At 38.5% G+C, this 16,587-nt stretch overlaps 2 protein-coding genes and 1 pseudogene across 5 annotated transcripts; 1 reads left to right on the forward strand and 2 right to left on the reverse strand.

Moving 5' to 3' along the window:
* Nucleotides 1-409: 409 nt before the first annotated feature.
* Nucleotides 410-3,574, forward strand: LOC306846474 (E3 ubiquitin-protein ligase RNF212B-like). 3 transcript variants are annotated; one of them, XM_079379894.1, is made up of 13 exons: nucleotides 410-530; nucleotides 727-833; nucleotides 922-974; nucleotides 1,592-1,666; nucleotides 1,848-1,954; nucleotides 2,039-2,099; nucleotides 2,185-2,213; nucleotides 2,294-2,337; nucleotides 2,438-2,462; nucleotides 2,553-2,601; nucleotides 2,722-2,782; nucleotides 2,922-2,952; nucleotides 3,059-3,574. In XM_079379894.1, exons 2-13 carry the CDS (start codon nucleotides 734-736, stop codon nucleotides 3,132-3,134), a joined length of 711 nt encoding a protein of 236 aa, XP_079236020.1. In that variant the 5' UTR covers nucleotides 410-530; nucleotides 727-733; the 3' UTR covers nucleotides 3,135-3,574. The 3 variants fall into 3 exon arrangements, with proteins under 3 accessions (XP_079236020.1, XP_079236021.1, XP_079236022.1); XM_079379895.1 differs by having other exon boundaries at nucleotides 418-453; XM_079379896.1 differs by lacking the exon at nucleotides 1,592-1,666 and having other exon boundaries at nucleotides 419-530.
* A 523-nt stretch (nucleotides 3,575-4,097) lies between these two features.
* Nucleotides 4,098-10,769, reverse strand: LOC306846472 (homeobox and leucine zipper protein Homez-like). The gene is made up of 2 exons (XM_079379892.1): nucleotides 10,454-10,769; nucleotides 4,098-6,887 (listed from the first exon to the last, which is right to left on the reverse strand). Exon 2 carries the CDS (start codon nucleotides 6,868-6,870, stop codon nucleotides 4,888-4,890), a length of 1,983 nt encoding a protein of 660 aa, XP_079236018.1. The 5' UTR covers nucleotides 6,871-6,887; nucleotides 10,454-10,769; the 3' UTR covers nucleotides 4,098-4,887.
* A 1,695-nt stretch (nucleotides 10,770-12,464) lies between these two features.
* On the reverse strand, nucleotides 12,465-15,949 carry LOC306846477 (dehydrogenase/reductase SDR family member 1-like; annotated as a pseudogene). Its single transcript, XR_013786003.1, has 9 exons — nucleotides 15,809-15,949; nucleotides 14,665-14,808; nucleotides 14,428-14,571; nucleotides 14,237-14,316; nucleotides 13,546-13,678; nucleotides 13,238-13,381; nucleotides 13,063-13,132; nucleotides 12,852-12,925; nucleotides 12,465-12,731 (listed from the first exon to the last, which is right to left on the reverse strand). The product of XR_013786003.1 is annotated as a dehydrogenase/reductase SDR family member 1-like (transcript).
* Nucleotides 15,950-16,587: the final 638 nt, after the last annotated feature.

The raw sequence follows: 16,587 nt of genomic DNA on the forward strand, positions 1-16,587 counted from the left end.
AGTTGTTTTTGGACGTTCGGGTGGAGATCTTGTTCAACTGTTGTGATTCTTAATCTAAATAAACGGTTATAAATGTGTGTGTGTGTGTGTGTGTGTGTGTGTGTGTGTGGTGTTCATTACCTATTCTAAACAGTATTACCTATTCTAAATTGTGCAATCACTTTATTTTAAGTGCCCTAACCAATTTTGTTTTTAGTGAGAATGCCCCCCCAAAAAACGCCATTCTGCGACGCTTTCCAATTTCTGGAAACAATTTACAAATGAGCACGATTGGTGCTTCTCTCGCAGTTGTGACGGACAAAAGCACAGTGAATTGATTGTGCCTCTACTACACTGACTAATAGCAAAGACCGTTTTAAAACCTTATTTTTAGAATTATGCTAAACTGCCCAAGAGATGGCGCCAAAACGCTTCCTTCAGGAGTTCTCCAACGGTTTATGGCGCCGTCGACTGGTGAATTAGTCCAGTGGTCCCTGCGCTCATTCGAGGCCAAATTTAGACTATTTACAACGTTACTGCAATAACTGCAGGTAAATTATTCAGATAAACACCATTCGTAAAAGTACTCTTGTCATGGTATAAACTTATTTTACCGCAGTCGACAACTTGCTAGCATTCCGAGATTAACGTAGCACGAAACGCGTTTTTCCAATTTAACGTGTACATCTGCAATGTTAATGGTGTCTTTAATACGAATTAGTTTTTGTATGTGACCTATTTTTGTAGTAGTGAAATGAACTGGTTTCACTGTAACCACTGTTATGTGAGCGAAGGGAAACAGTTTGTTGTGTCCAGCTGTGGCCATATATTTTGTGAGGACTGCGTAAATACAAGTGAGTAACTGTTACACAATACGGTCATTTTGAGATTATTTTTTCTATGTTCGAGGTTAGTGTGAGTAATTGTAATATCCTCCAAAAGGTCAGTGCCGAGTTTGTCATGCCAACTGTAACTACCTTCACATATCTGATAAGGTAAGTCCAACCCGCGTCGAGAGACCAGGTGATCTCAGCAGCATTCACACAATGTTGTTTTTAGAAGGCCTTGCTCCACAGGGGGGCCTGGTGCTCCTACCCACCCCCCAACTTTACAGCTCTATGCTGAGGGTCCCTTTGCACTCACTACAAGTGGGCCTGGTGGTCAAAACTCGTTTGGAGTACTAAATATGATTCTGTTTCTATTTACCTATGAGAGATTATGGTCATGAAAGTTTAAAGTCAAAATTGAATTTTGAGAACGAGTTCAGTTATGTGTGCTGTATGAACAGTCAACAAGTTATCAGTAAGAAATCGGTAGGCCTACATACTAAGAATCTTTTTTTTGTCAATTTCCTGAATCATTTCTGTAATTAAAAATGGCTGGAAGTAGCAGTAATGTGCAGATTTTTTTTTTTTTAATTGACTAAAAAGATAAAAGCTGAATGAGTTAAAACCTACAAGTACATTATTACATTACTAAATATATAAATATATATTATTATTTGTCACTGGTTACGTGTATTAATATTAATTATAAAAAAAGGGTTAACTTTGGTTACAAACAACATTTAAACAACCAAATGTTTTCTATATATTCCTTTCATTTTTTGAAGATGAAGCCACAGGAAAAGATGTTTTTCAAAGATCCAGTGAAACTTGTTCAGACTCGACTGGAACATATTGCACAGGTCATTTACTGCTTATCAAATACATTTTATTTGTCCTAATTCATTTATAATTGACTGCATTTGTAAGGCCAAAAAAAAAAAACTTTGCTGTGAACTCTGGTACATGAAAACATCATGTCAGAGTGACATCAAGTTAACAAAATTCTGCCATTTATAACTGAAGGAGATGCGTTTGTTGCAGATTGCTATTTTTCAGAAAAGGCAGAAGGAGCGAGTCATTGCATTCTTAAGAAGCAGGTCTGTGGAACTGGAACGAAAGGTGAAAGAAGTCCGTGATCAGTGCTACAGGTGGCAAATTCATGGCATGTATCTAAGATATATTCAGTGGCACTTTAAAAATGGGACTGTTTAGTTATTTGTGTTTTATTTAAGGCAAGTGTCTGAGCTGAAACAAGAAAACGAAGAACTAAAGAAGCCGCTTTCTCAGAGGAGGGTGAGAGTTTCTTATTGCATGTCTCATGCTTCCCTTCTAATTTCCGTACTTTTTGGATGTTATCATTTTTCTTTTCTCCACACAGACATCTCCTGGGAGGTTTTCAATTAATGGGTAAATACAGATAATTGTCTTAATGTAATGTAATATAATATAATACACATGCATTTAAAATATATTCTTTCTATATACAGAGGAACTCCAAGGATGATTCTTCCCGTAGCTGTCACATCACCAGGTAACAAGTTTCATTGCTTGAGACAGAAACTTCAGCTCCTAGACTGAAACACAGTATATATTGTTCTCATCACATTGGATTTCCCATTGCATTTCCACAGTCACACCTCGCTCTAGAACTGTCAGGTAGCTTGCATTCCATCATGTCAATTATTTTTATATAGTAGATTTGCTTTCCCCCCAAATAACACTATTCAATTCTGGTTGTTGTGCAAGTTCGGGTGACACTTTGGAGAGGTTTAGACATTCCAGACTCGGCATGACAGTGAGTTAGCTTCCTTGCTATATTCTAACATATGGTTTGTTTAGTTTAATATAGTCAGTTATCAAATCATATGGAAATAAGAAATTATCATGTGACTGTTTTACGTCTAATCTGTTCTAGACACCCCCAGGGTCATCCATCTCTATGTCAAGCATGAGTTCAGTACATGAACATGGTTTCAGTAAGTGATGTAATACTGACATTGTTAATCATATCTCTCAGATATCATTATTTGAGTTCATAAAGTAACGATAATGTCAAGGTAGACACTCTACTGTTTAGACTCATTGTATGCTTATGTTCTCTTTTTTATCTTAAAGGGACACCCAGCCTAGTTAACACTCCTACAAGGTAACGTTTTATGCGTTTACCAAGACTAAACATTTTTAATGCCCTAAATTGAAAGTTTTCACACTAAGCAATTGCACTGTCCATCTTCCCTTCTCATAATTTGTAGGTCCCAACATACAACCCCTAACAATTTTCAGTTCCAGCTTCTGGCTAGGCCTACACTCCAGTCCCCAAGGCCATAACCAATAATCATTTGTAGCTAATTCAGGTCATTAGAAAGCCACTTTATCACTAATGCATCCACATCACCTAAAAGATGAGTGATCTACTTCGTCCATCCTTCATATCAGTAGATACAATTATATTGACATTAATTTGAAAAATGCTATTTTTCGTTTGATTAAAGATGGCTGTACAAATAATGGCTGTATTGGCCAAAAATGTTTTCATTTACGTTGGTCTCTCAGTATCACAAGTATTTTGTGAATTTTTTGAACGAAGTTATTGTTAGAATTGAAATTACACATACAAAATGTAACTTGGATTCATTTTACAATGGGAATGTAATTGAATTTGCAATTAAAAGAAAACCATTAAATGTGATAATCAAAAATATTTCAACATAAAAAAAATTGTAAGCTGGGCTGTTACAACAAAAAATGATGTTAGAAATAAATCAGTCAAACAAATTGCATTTTTTCCTGTTCATTATAACAGAAAACTTAAACTCTTCAGCATCAATTTATCGTATAATTTTAATTAACAGCAGTTAATTAATGTTCCCTTTTTATAGGTGGAATTTGATCACAAAACTGAGACTTAATTTAACGTTAAGCATACCAAAAGATCTGGGATGAGTTTCTCAAAAGCATTGTGAGCTAAGTAGATCTAGCTACCATTGATGGTAATGGTTCTACGATTTACTTAGGCTATGCTACTATGCTTTTGGCAAATGCAGGCATGAACTGTCAGCACACATAACCAACACTTGTGCATCTTTGTTGATAAGTGAAATACTGATGAATTTAAAGCTTATGTTAATGCTAAATGTAGTTCTACTTTAAATGATGTGAAGGGTTTACAATTAATGCCATATTTTCCTAATGCAAATATGGTTGTTTGGTAAATACACGACATCTTTGACGAGACATCTTTGACATGATTGACGTCAAGAGGTTAAATGAACAGAATGCATCAGTGAATTAAACATAATCAGTCATGTTTTATTTCAATGCAATGTTTTGCGCACCCTGAAACACAAATTAACAGACAATAAGGCACAAGATTTTACAAAAACCATGGCTTTTGTTGTCTTTTCACTGCAGTGGAGTAGGGATGTATTTAAATGAAATGTTTGTACACAATGAAGAAGCATTGATGGATCCATAAACCTCTAAATGCGGAATGTTAAAGATAATTGGAGGGAAATATATAATATATGAAAAACTTAAGGTTACTTAGTTTGTAAGGGAATCAATATACAGTGCCATATGGATGAGTTCAAATAAAAATTTACAAAAACATACCCTCGCTTTTGTAAAGTTACTGGTCCAAAAAAACTCAACTACAGTACCTAATAGATAACCAAGCCAAGGTTTTGGGAAATCTAAACAGTTTGAATATCATATCAGTTCTAAGAAGCAGCAATTAAGGCTCTAAAGGATTACTAACAAAAATACCAACAACACAAACATAGGAAACTGGAGGAACAGCCAGTGTACAAATGACTCCCAGAGCATCACAGGAACATTACTTAGTATTTGTTAAAGTATTTGTTACATTTCAATACTGCCTGTCGTTTAACAAGTTAACAAATCATGTAGTGAGTTTAAAAACAAAAACAAAAAAAAAGCTTCACATTGCTATTGTTTTTTTTACATAGAGGGCATTGTATGAAGTGACTTTATACTGTGCCTTCAGAGGGGTTTTGCCTGATTACAGGACTCACAGCATATTCACAGACATGAGAACAAACAGTTTTCATTCTTATATTAATCAATCAATAACAGTGATCTCTGTGTCCAGTGTTGTACTGTCTTTAGATGCAAACCAGTCTCGGACCTGTTGATAACTCATTTTTGACTTCCGGCAGAGATGGTCAAGGTCTTTCTCTTGGAGTGGTCCAGTCTGTCGATAATACTGCTCCAACGAACTGAGGTCTACAGAATCTGTTGCAGACTTCTGCGTTTTTGGTGTGCTGTTCCCTTGTGACTTGCGTTTCCTGTTGCCTTCACTTCCTGGGGTTCCAGTGGCATCAGCAGCAGCCCCTCCACTTTGTAACAATGCTATCTCAGCAAGCACTTGGTCACGTACATCAGCATGCACCCAGCGTACATGGCCATTTTTTACAGCATAACGCGTGTCCCCAAACCACTGGATAATGTCAGCACGAGGCAAAGATGTTAGTTCCACTATCTGTGTGTATACATCACTCTTTGGCCATGGGCAGCGCTGGAAGTATTCCTTTAGGATAGCCAGTTGCTCCTTTGTTTTCCTTGGTCGTCCAGCCACTGTTAATACTGAAGGTGGTGAAGTGTTGTCCGAGGAGTTTAGGGAACTGTTCAAAGCATTCGCTTTGACAGAGCGTGCAGATTTCAATGACCTGCCTGAGTGTTTTTTAGATGGGGTGATTGATGGAGAAGAAGAAGATGAGGAAGTGGGTGCAGCTGGCTCTGGGGGTGTCAAACAACGTCCCTCACTTTCCTGTTCGCTTCCAGTTTCATTATTCTGAATCTCACTTTCCTCTGAACATTTCTCCTCGTCCACAACTAATGCTTCTTCTTCAAATGCCTCAAGTGTGTTAGACAGGAAAAGCTGGAAAAACTGAGAGTTCTTTGGCCGATTCTTTCTTGATCCTTTCATGCGAACCTTTTCCTTGCCTTCACCATCAGCATGCTTTATTGTTTGCTTTTTAGTAGTGAGAGGAAGAGGCTGAACCTCCTGAGACTGAGATGATAGACTGCAGTTGGGTTCATTTTTTTCTCCTTGAGTGGCGGAGAAGGATGTCGACAACCCTCTACCATTTCGCAGCTGGTAGCGACTGTCACTAAACCATTTTCGAATCTCATTACGAGTTAGGCCTGTCTCCTCTTGTAGGCGCTGAAGCTCTGTCTCATCAGGCCAATTCTCCTGTAGAAAACTCTTACGCAAAGCAGCTAACTGGGCTTTGGACTTTTTATAGCGCCCCTGCCGTGGCTGCTCAGATCCAACAGGAGACTCTGTAGAAGTAGGTGGAGTGGCTGCTTGAGGTGTTTCTGGGATCTCCACTGGCTGTCGGTAGTAGTACGAATCCTGGGGAGGTGGGAGAGATGAACGGAAACGTGAGGGAGCAGGAAAGAGCTTTGCTGGTTCTGTGCTTTCAATTTTATGTCTTTTACGAGGCACTTGTGGACTTTGCGCTAGATCTTCTACATGATCTTCGGTTTCTTTTAAATCCTCAATTCCATTTTTCCTCTTTGTACTGCTCTCCTTGTGTTCAGTTTCACTTGTTTGCACAGGTCTAGCCAGCTTGAGCCGGGTCTCTTCAATGTCCTCCAAAGCCCAGCTAATTCCATACTTGATGCGTTGCACCATGAACCACACTTTGACTTTATCTAGGGGAAGAGCGCAGACACGGGCAAGGGTGCTGACCTCTTGAGATGTTGGATAGGGGAAGATGTTGAAGGCCTGAACAAGTTCAGGGATACCATCCAGCTCACGTGTTTGATCAGACTGGGTCCACACTAGCTTTAGTCCTTCAGACACCAAAGGAAGACATACTACAGAGTTATTATTAGTGCTAAAGCTTACTGCAGCACTGCTCTCTCTTGGTCTGCGATTAGAGGGGCTTGCATGTTCCTTTCCATCAGAATTGTGGTGGTATGGTGATTTTTGCTGCCGTGGACTGGTGAGGCTTCCATCTTGTCTTTTTGCTGCCACCCCTCTTGGAGAGATAACTTTCAAGTCATGGTGACTGTGCATCGCCATCAGAGATGTCATATCTCTATTGCCGCAGACTGTAAGAATAACAAAGAAACAGAGTCAGTTGAGAACGAATACAGAATAGTAGTGAATTCGGACACCTGGATTAGCCCGGGGGACATATCCCCAGTGAAGACCTCGACTAAAAATACAATAAAATACCTAACTACATAATTCTATTATTGTTAGAAATTGCAACAATATAAAAATAGAAATAATACATTGATTCAATTAAAATTTTAAATGTATAAATAATTAAACAATAAATAAACAATAATATCCTGGCCAGAGGAGAACTGGCCCCCTGACTGAGCCTGGTTTCTCCCAAGGTTTTTTTTTCCTCCATCCTGAGTTATGGTTCCTTGCCACTGTCGCCTCTGGCTTGCTCAGTTGGAGACACTTGATTTCTAGCGATTATCGTCAATTTGATTTCACAGATACTATTTAAAGGGGTGGTTGATTGCGATTTCACTTTTTTAATGTTAGTTTGTGTGTAATGTTGTTGTTAAAGCATAAACAATATCTGCAAAGTTACAATGCTGAAAGTTCAGTGGAAACGGAGATATCATCTTTTAAAATTCTGGCAGTTTAATGCCTACAAAAACGACTGGTAAGGGACTACAACGAGTTACTTCCCGGGTCCGATACGTCACGGACCCAGATAAACCTCGCCCCCGGGAACACGTAACGAAGGGGGCGAGGCCATGCTGCGCTGCTTTAGAGAAGAGGAAGAGAAAACTAGGGGTGGGCGTAAAAATCAATTAATATGAATCGCGATTTTGTCTTCTAACGATTTTAATGGATTTACAAGTTTCAAAATCATATGTTTAAAGCAGTGCTTCATAATACTGTCACTCGTGTTGCCCTGCTCTGCATCTCTCTCTCATTCAGATCCTCAGATCAGCTCCAACAAACTGTTCCAATTATACACTTTCTCATTTTCACACATCAATGAGAAGCGTTATACATGGACGCGTGTGCAGTTGCCGTGCTGTATTAAGGCTTTAATTAGGATAAAGCCGTATATTAAAATCTAACAGAAGCAGTAGCACTTTCAAATTACAGCGTATCTAAAAGTATGAACCAACAACAACAAAAAAACATGCCATTAAAAGCCATGCTTGCACAGGTTCTGCACGATCCTCTTCACTAATATCCTCTCCGTCTCATTCAGGCTCAAATTGATAAGCAATATAGATGATGCCATTGTTTACAATACAACCTGAACACATGCTGCTGAGGTAAGGGGCGGGATGTTCAGACGCACACTAGAGGCGGTTTAGTCAATCCCAACACACTGGACCAGCTAACCAATCAGAGCCCATTACGCATTTCTGAGGGAGGGGCTTCATAAAACCAGGAAATAATCGGGACGTTTATCAGAGAGGGGCAGAGAGGTGTGGAATAAAGGTGAATTATGTGAAAAATAATGCGTTTTTTAAAAAAAAATAAGCATGAATACATGTTTGACTGCACCCCATATAAACAAATCAAGCCTAGAAAAAAACCACCCCTTTAAACTAAACTGAGCTAGACAATGACATCACTGAATTCAATGATGAAATGCCTTTAACTGAAAATTGAGTGTTTAATCAATACATTACTGACACCCCATCCTCTAATTTGATACTGTTAAGTGCTTTGACACAATCTGTATTGTTAAACGTGCTATGTAAATAAAGGTGACTTGACTAGCAGGCCATGTGAAATACCCACAATGCATTTTTTTTTATTTTGAACAGTTCATTTTTTATAACAGTAAAAATCCTGTTTGTTGTTTGTAAGCCGGATTTGTGAGGGGTGAAAAGGTTGGAATGCTGGGGGGTGGTGGGCTGTTGCTGGCTGATGGGTGCTAGGATGGTGCTTTGGGGAGGGGGGTTAATGGGTGGGGTTCCGGTCATTCTTTGGTTGGTCAGATTTTCAATAGAATTCATTCAGATCATTTGCAAGATGCAGCAAACTTAACTTCAGAAATTCTGACATTATCGTTGCCTATCCAGAGATGCAAAGTGACTTAATTGTGAGATTTTCAAGAAAAGCTGTTCATCAAACTCCCTGAAAGTCATTAAACTGGGACTTTATGGTCAACTCTACAGTCTAGCCATTGACTTTCCTCTCTAAAGTTGAAAGAAGGACAGATGTCACCCCCTTCCCCCTGCCGTTCTCTTCAACACATTAGCCTTTTATTAAAGCCTGTCGTATACTCTACACCAATGCACACCCAACCCCCACTATGGCGGACTTTGGCAAAAGAGAGATGGGGGCCCTGCCCTTCACAGCTCCCTTGCACGTAATGGTCCACTTCCCCCATTTGCCTAACCCTGGAGAACCATATAGAAGTTCGTTTAACCTTCCAACAGATGGCCAAGAGATAGTAAGAGAGTCTGTCTCGGTTAAATAAAGATAACAAAAGTTGCAATTTGTCAACCTGGTTTGTTTGCCAGTTTTGCAGTTTGCCTAACCAACACAGCACAGTCTACGGAGCACATGTTGGTCATCTCAAACTTGGTCTGTGCTCGAAATTAAAAGGCTTAGATTTTTACTTTGAAATCTAATCATGACACGAGTTCATTTTTTCTGTTTGTCCTGACTAGGACACCAATTTGTAAGTCAGCGACATACTACCTTTTCAGTTTTAGCTTTATGTAGCATCCTATGACTTTAATGAGCCCAAAACAAAGCTGAACTGTGAACCACAGAAACTAACTTTACCAATAGTCTACGTGAGCCATGTTAGGCAATCCTGCTTGGAAAAGCTTTGCCAATATTAGGCAATTTACCACTACATGCAATGAGCAGGCAAGTCATCTACTAAACAAGTTGGAGGTGAACTTGACAGGATAAATTCCCGACCGCCTGTGGTGACCTCATTTATCAGATGATGACTTGGAATGACTCTACTATGCCTAAAGTCCCTTGAAGTCAGAATAGCTTTTGTTTAGCAGGGTTACTATTTGTACATTTGTACAAATATATTAAGTTAGATATATATATATATGTGTGTGTGTGTGTTATTCATTTATTTTAATTTACAGAACATTAACGTAATTAATTCCTATACAGTCTGTGAAACTGAAATATAATGCCGTTTAGACTAAATAAACTTGGTTAGACCTGTTGGAAATTGCGTCAGTGGCCGATGTTTGTCCATGGCCTCTATTATAATCAGCTTATGTGGGGAACTTTTGACGCAGGTCGTAGGATGCGAGATGAGATCACTAGAGTAATGTGTTCATCCAACAAACAATAAGCAGATGTAAGGGCCATCATAAACCGAACTCTTCAACAATATACAAGGGTTTATGCCATAAGAGTTCTTTTACACCAGCCGTTTTGTGGCGCAGGATCCGCTCACGCTTCAGTAACGCACATAAACAAACTCCCGTTGTCCCATTTAACCACACATTCCCGTTGAACCTTGTTCGAAACAAATGCTTCAAATAATGTGAACACGACGCGACGGAAGACACAACCGCCTGACTCCTCGCGTGGCTTTTAGAACGCAACAACAAGCTTCGAGAACCTTAATTCCGTCTCGGCTCTGCTTTAAAAACTTTACAAACGTATGCTGTAAAGTAGTTCCCGTGAAACAACAACTCACCGCTTGAAATTCTCTCAAGACTGTATATAGATACGCCACTCCAGCTGGTTTATATTGTCCGTTGTCACTTTTGTTCTGGAAATCCCGAAGTGTTTTTCGCCTGTCCGGTCAGACCGAGGCTAGACAGAGAGGATCAGGAAACTCTCGGACCAACCCCCTCTTTCTCATGCAATGACGGTGCCGTGGCCATGCAGGTCCAATCCGGGAAGGAGAGTAATGGGAGGAGGAGCACAGCTGAAACTTGGCCCCGTGAACGCACTTCCCATCTGTGATGTAATTACCATGTGAATTGTGCCACATGATAAGTTTTAGGAGTCTGCAGGTAAGGATGCATATCGTTATTCTTTTATCAGGCATGTCAGAGGTAACTTTATTATTAATTTTATGAATCTTTGAGTTTAGGAAACCGCAATTAACTGAATCTACAAATTAGTCCAAAAAAAAATAATTAATCCTTAAAGTTGACACGAGCCATTCTCTTTGCACAAGGGTCCTGATTTGTAAAAATCTGTGGTTTGTTCATTCTCTTTAACATTTATTTAATTGACAAAAGTACAAAGAAGATATTTCCAAAGATTTCACTGACCAACATGAATGTATTTTGTAAATATGAACAGATTTTGATGGCTGAAACACATTCCAAAAAAGTTGGAATAGAGGCAAGATAAAAGTGAAAAGGTTATAGAATATCCACTTTAAACTGTTTTGAAACAGCTCACAGTAAGCAGGTGAATTGGTAATAGGTGAGGGTATCATGTTTGGGTATAAAAGGAGCATCTCAGTATTTGCAAGCAAAGCTGGATCATGGATCATCACTTTGTGGCAAATTTCATGAGAGAAGTGGCAAACAAATCAAAAATCACATTTCGTAATGCAAAATTGCAAAGAATTTAGGTCTTTCACCAACTACCACACGTAATATTGTGAAAAGATTCAGGGAATCCAGAGAAATCTTAGTCTGTGTAGGGCAAGGCAGGAAACCTTAGTTGAATGTTCTTGACCTTTGAGCCCTCAGATGGCATTGCATAAGAAACCATTATGCTGTGGTGTTAAATATAGCCACATGGGCTCAGGAGTACTTTAGAAAACTGCTGTCACTTAACACAGTCTTCTGCTGCATCAAGAACTGCAACTTGAAACTCTGTTACTCTAGGTCTAGGAGAAAGCTATACATCAATTCTATGCAGTGATGCCGCTGGGTTCTCTGGGCCAGAGCTCATCTCAGACAGTCAGAAAGACCATGGAAAGGTGTGCTGTACTCAGACGAGTCCACATTTCAACTTGATTCTGGGAAAAATGGATTTTGTGTTCTCAGTCCCAAACACCGAAGGGCCCAATGAGAATCACAGACTGCTGAGAATCTGAAGCCTTGTTTCAAGAGAGACTGGACACCAATTTTGCTTGCAAAACGTTAACAATTAGTATCCTTAATTCTCAAACAATGAAGCATTGTAATTAAAAGGGCCGTTCATGTGACAACAGTGTTAAACGTGCCTCTGTCCCAACTTTTTTAGAGTGTGTTGCAGCCATCAAAATTTGTTCATATTTACAAAATACATTTACGTTGGTCAGTGAAAACTTTGGAAATATTTTCTTTGTACTTTTGTCAATTAAATAACAGTTAAAGAGAATGAACAAATCACAGAATCTATAAAATCTTGATTTTAATGCATTTTTACAAAACGTCCCAACTTCTCTTGAATTGGGGTTGTATGTTTTCCCAAATGAGTGGACAATTATGCAGCATTGCACAGGTGTTTGACTAATCAGAATTAAGAGTTAAAAGAGTAATATATCAATCTATCAAAAATACAACACAAAAGACTGTAGTAAAATGTCAGTATTTCTTTCAATAACTCGTTTGGTAAGTATACATACATAACGGTTAATTGATCCCTTTCAAGTTAAAAACCAGTATATTAATATGCCAGTACTTTCATACATTTTCTCATTATAGAAAACAGTTGTGACAACATTAATTCTGCTCAAGAATCGTGCATTGTGTCTTCCAGACTTAACTACTGGAATTTTAATCAGTGCTTTACTCATTTGTAAAGATGCACATTACAATAATTTTAGAAACAACATAGTTAAAAAAAATGACAAGATTACAAAAAATAGGCACTCTTCACCAAGACATGTTAGATTTTTCCACTGCCAAGGCTTAGAATGGAACGAGGCACTCTGATGAATGAAGGAGTGAATACGGACAGCCAGGACACATAGGGCACCTGGGAGACAACAAACTTCAGAGAGGTGTAGTCCATAACACTGCGACCTGAAACAACAAGAAGCACATAAAAACTTGTGTAGGATTTCATTTTGTAACATTTACATGTAATTATCTCTGATCATAACTAGAAAAACTATACTCCTGCATAAACATTTCTCACAGTACCATCAACATCCTTGAGTCCATAGCGGCGAGCGAGGTCATCAACACTTGCCCAGTCATTGACATCAGACTTTCATCTGTTTGTCACCAAGAAGCAGAAAATAATATGTCAGCTAAAGCCTCCAGACAATTAATTTCTCACCAATTACTTTGATGGTAATTCATAGCCATGTTAACTTTAACAACTGATTCAGTCTTAAAACAAAAATCCAACCTTTGGCCAGCTCAACTATGCATCGTCCACTAAATTCTGTCGTCTCACCCTTATTGAACATTTCCTTGAACTGAGAAAGATAGATTGTAAATATTTAGGAAGATATGTTTTATTGTTTTCCATTAACTTACAAAGTAGTGATGATTTAGTGCTGGAACAATTAAAAAAGGCTTACCTTTGGATCAAATCCTGGAGGAGCCTCACCATGAGACATATACTGATTAATTAACTCAGTCTGAACGGCCCCTGGCCAGAGGCTTACAGAAACCACACCTTTCTTCTTCAGCTCTATTGCCATATCCGCTGCCATTCTGTCACACTACAGAAAAGAACCAGAAGAAAGTTGGAGCATAAATGCTTTGAGAATAAAGAGGGAATAGTCTACAAACAGAAAAAAATGAATGTGGAATTCTGTGCAACTGATATGATATACTGAAAATGACTTTAGATTCAGAATCTGTATTGCTGTGTGCACGGACTCACTGCAGCTTTGCCGACCCCATAGGATACATTAAAGAGATAGCGCAGACCACCCATGGATGATATGAACACGATCAAGCCTTTGCCCTGAGCCACCATCATCCGTGCAGCATACACTGAGCAGAAATAGTGACCCCTGTGAAAACAGTGACCATAATCTCTGAAATGGCTCCGAAAGGCCAAAGAAAATGAATTACTCTGAATATTTTCAATTATCCAGCCTTTAATCACAGCTTTTTCAATCTAATAATGAATTAATCTAATATCAATTTAATTTAATTTGTTGTTTTACAGGGTCAGATATGTCCAAATAAGTAAGTTTCATGTGGTTAGGTACTTAAGTTGTCATACACTACCATTCAAAGTTTGAAGAAATTGAAATATTTTAATAAAGAAAAGAAAGAAATACTTCTGTTCATAATACATAATATATTCATTATACATAATCTATCTTTTTAAAAAGTTATTTAAAACTGTAATAATATTTTACAATATTACTGTTTTACTGTATTTTTATCAAAGAAGTGCAGCCTTGGTGAGCATAAGAGACTTCATTAAAAAACAACCACCAAATGGCCTGTCTCTTAGATGTGACGAAGTCTTCAAATTTATTAAAAATGATTTATTTAGAAATCTCTGCATAAAATTTAACTATGTCATTTGGGGTCACCTACAGATTTGTACTGTTCTGTACCTGAGTCCAGTGTTGTTGATTGTGTCCCAAATATCTGGATCCACCTCCCAGAACTTCTTGTTCATGTTGTCCATAATAGCCTAACACACAAACATAAATACAACAATAGTAAAACAGTTATGAAACTTTCAAAACTAAAAACAAATATGCAGAAAAACTGCATATTTGTTCCATAGTTAGCTGTGACTGACCTGTACACCAGCATAGGCATTATTCACCAATAAGTCAAGTCTGCCATTTTGCTCATGCTGGACACGTTCAAACAGCTCCTTGATTTCATCCTCTTTAGATGAGTCACAGACCACTGGGAGACACCGGCCACCTCTCTCTGTCACCTGTTGTCATGAGAATAAAAGAAGCATAAAATCAATATCACCTTCTCTAAGTTGAGGTTTATTAATGATACAATCAGGAGCCATTTTCCACACCTCAGCTGCTGTCTGCTTCAGAGTTTTCTCCTGTCGACCAGTGATGTACACTGTAGCGCCAGCCTCAGATAACTGAAGGGCAATACCTCTTCCAATTCCTCTGGAAGCACCAGTCACCACACAGATCCATCCTGATAGTGCCATCTGACAAACACACAAACATAAATTGATGCCAGCAATAACAATGTCTGATCTTTAGAATCAGTGCATTGAACTGGTTCACACAATCAGTATAAACATTTTGGTTCAAAATCTGCCAAAGTGGTTCTCAAGTCAACAGCTCACTAACTCGCTGAAAAGAAAGAAAGAAAAAAAAAAACTGGCCAGATATGAGTCTGATCCCAAATGGGGTTTGCTACTATGGTTTTATGACTTCAAAATGTTAAACAAGAAAGCACAACTTCAACATTTATTAGGGGGAAAACACGATTGTAACCTACTAGCAGGAAGATACATCGATGCCTGTCACAAAAAGAGGGAGGAGTCAACAAATCAGTGATGCGCCCACAAACACACGCGCGCGCACAACATTGAATTTTAAATTGTTCATAGAATTCTAAAATGTTGATTTGTTCTTTTTAAATGAATATACATGCATGTTTTTGTTGCATATATATCTGTTCTAGATTCAATGTAAACACTGTGTTTTGGCAAACATTGTAACAACTGCCAGTGCCATGCCAAATAAGCACATATTGAATTGAACTGAACTGAATTGAGAGAAATGCTCCAAGCCAGGACATCTAGACACGGGATGACGTAATTACGTAATAGCGCAAAGAACCACTGAATCATTTTGTAATCGGTTCTTTAAAACTGTTCCTAAAGAACCGATCGTGGAAATGACTCCCTAGTCACTAACAGTCAAACAGAGCGCAAAAAAGAGAAAGTCTATCATCCTGTGGTCACATTTATCCTCTGCAACCTTCACAACGACGTTTAATTGGCTATGAGTAAGGGTTAGTTATACATCATCACAATTATTTACCTAAGAGTGCAGATGGAAACGTAAACTTGAATAACTTGTGCCTGTCATGTTACACATTCGACTTGTTTTGTGATGTATAGAAGATATGATTATGAAAAACCTACTTGAGACCGTCATTTACATGTTGTATTTAGGCTATGTTACCGCAACACGTACCTGTTCAACTCCGCGGAACCCTCCGTTGAATGGTAACTGTCTCTGGGAACTCTTGCCTAGTCTTCAAATATACAGTGTGGTGAAATAAACTCGCACACATCCCGCAGATAAGACAGTTATGTTTATGGCCCTTCTTCCCACTCCCGTAATACGTCTAATATAAAGCCAGTGTGTGTTGCGAATATAAACGATGCTTTTAAAACGCATGAAATCAGCCACCCATTGAACTCGAGCATGCTAATGCAGTCCATTCCATATCATATAGAGCTGGAAATCCATTACCTTGTCAAAATATTTAGGTTTACATAAGGTTATGTTTCTGCCAACTATGTTGATGTTTATTAGACTAAACTGTTCCCATGAGTGAGTATCTGCAGTGTTTTTACAGTCTATTCATGCGATAATAACCTTAGCCACACTCCCTCGTTATGTATGCATTTCTCATTGGTCTTTTTCTTTTCAATTACTTTTTTGAAAGGCAAAGTGAAAGGAGAGTCTGAAAACACATACAGCTACACTACTACTTTTGACAATGAAATTTTGGCCAACTTGCAACCATTAAACGTGTACGTTACTTTTCGTCTACTGTTTTTCAAATACTGTGTATTCAGACATACTACTCTTCTGGTGTATGGCCTTTTGCATGCTGCAGGGGCTCTCTGCAACTTTCCTGCAGAGTTTAATACAAACCTCGATCAAACTCACACAACAACTTTATAGTAATCCTGAAGATCTTGATTAACTTGTTCAGGTATGTTTGATTAGAGTTGGAGCTAAAT

This window comes from Barbus barbus (assembly GCF_936440315.1).
Source record: "Barbus barbus genome assembly, chromosome: 26".
Classification (NCBI taxonomy): Eukaryota; Metazoa; Chordata; class Actinopteri; order Cypriniformes; family Cyprinidae; genus Barbus; species Barbus barbus.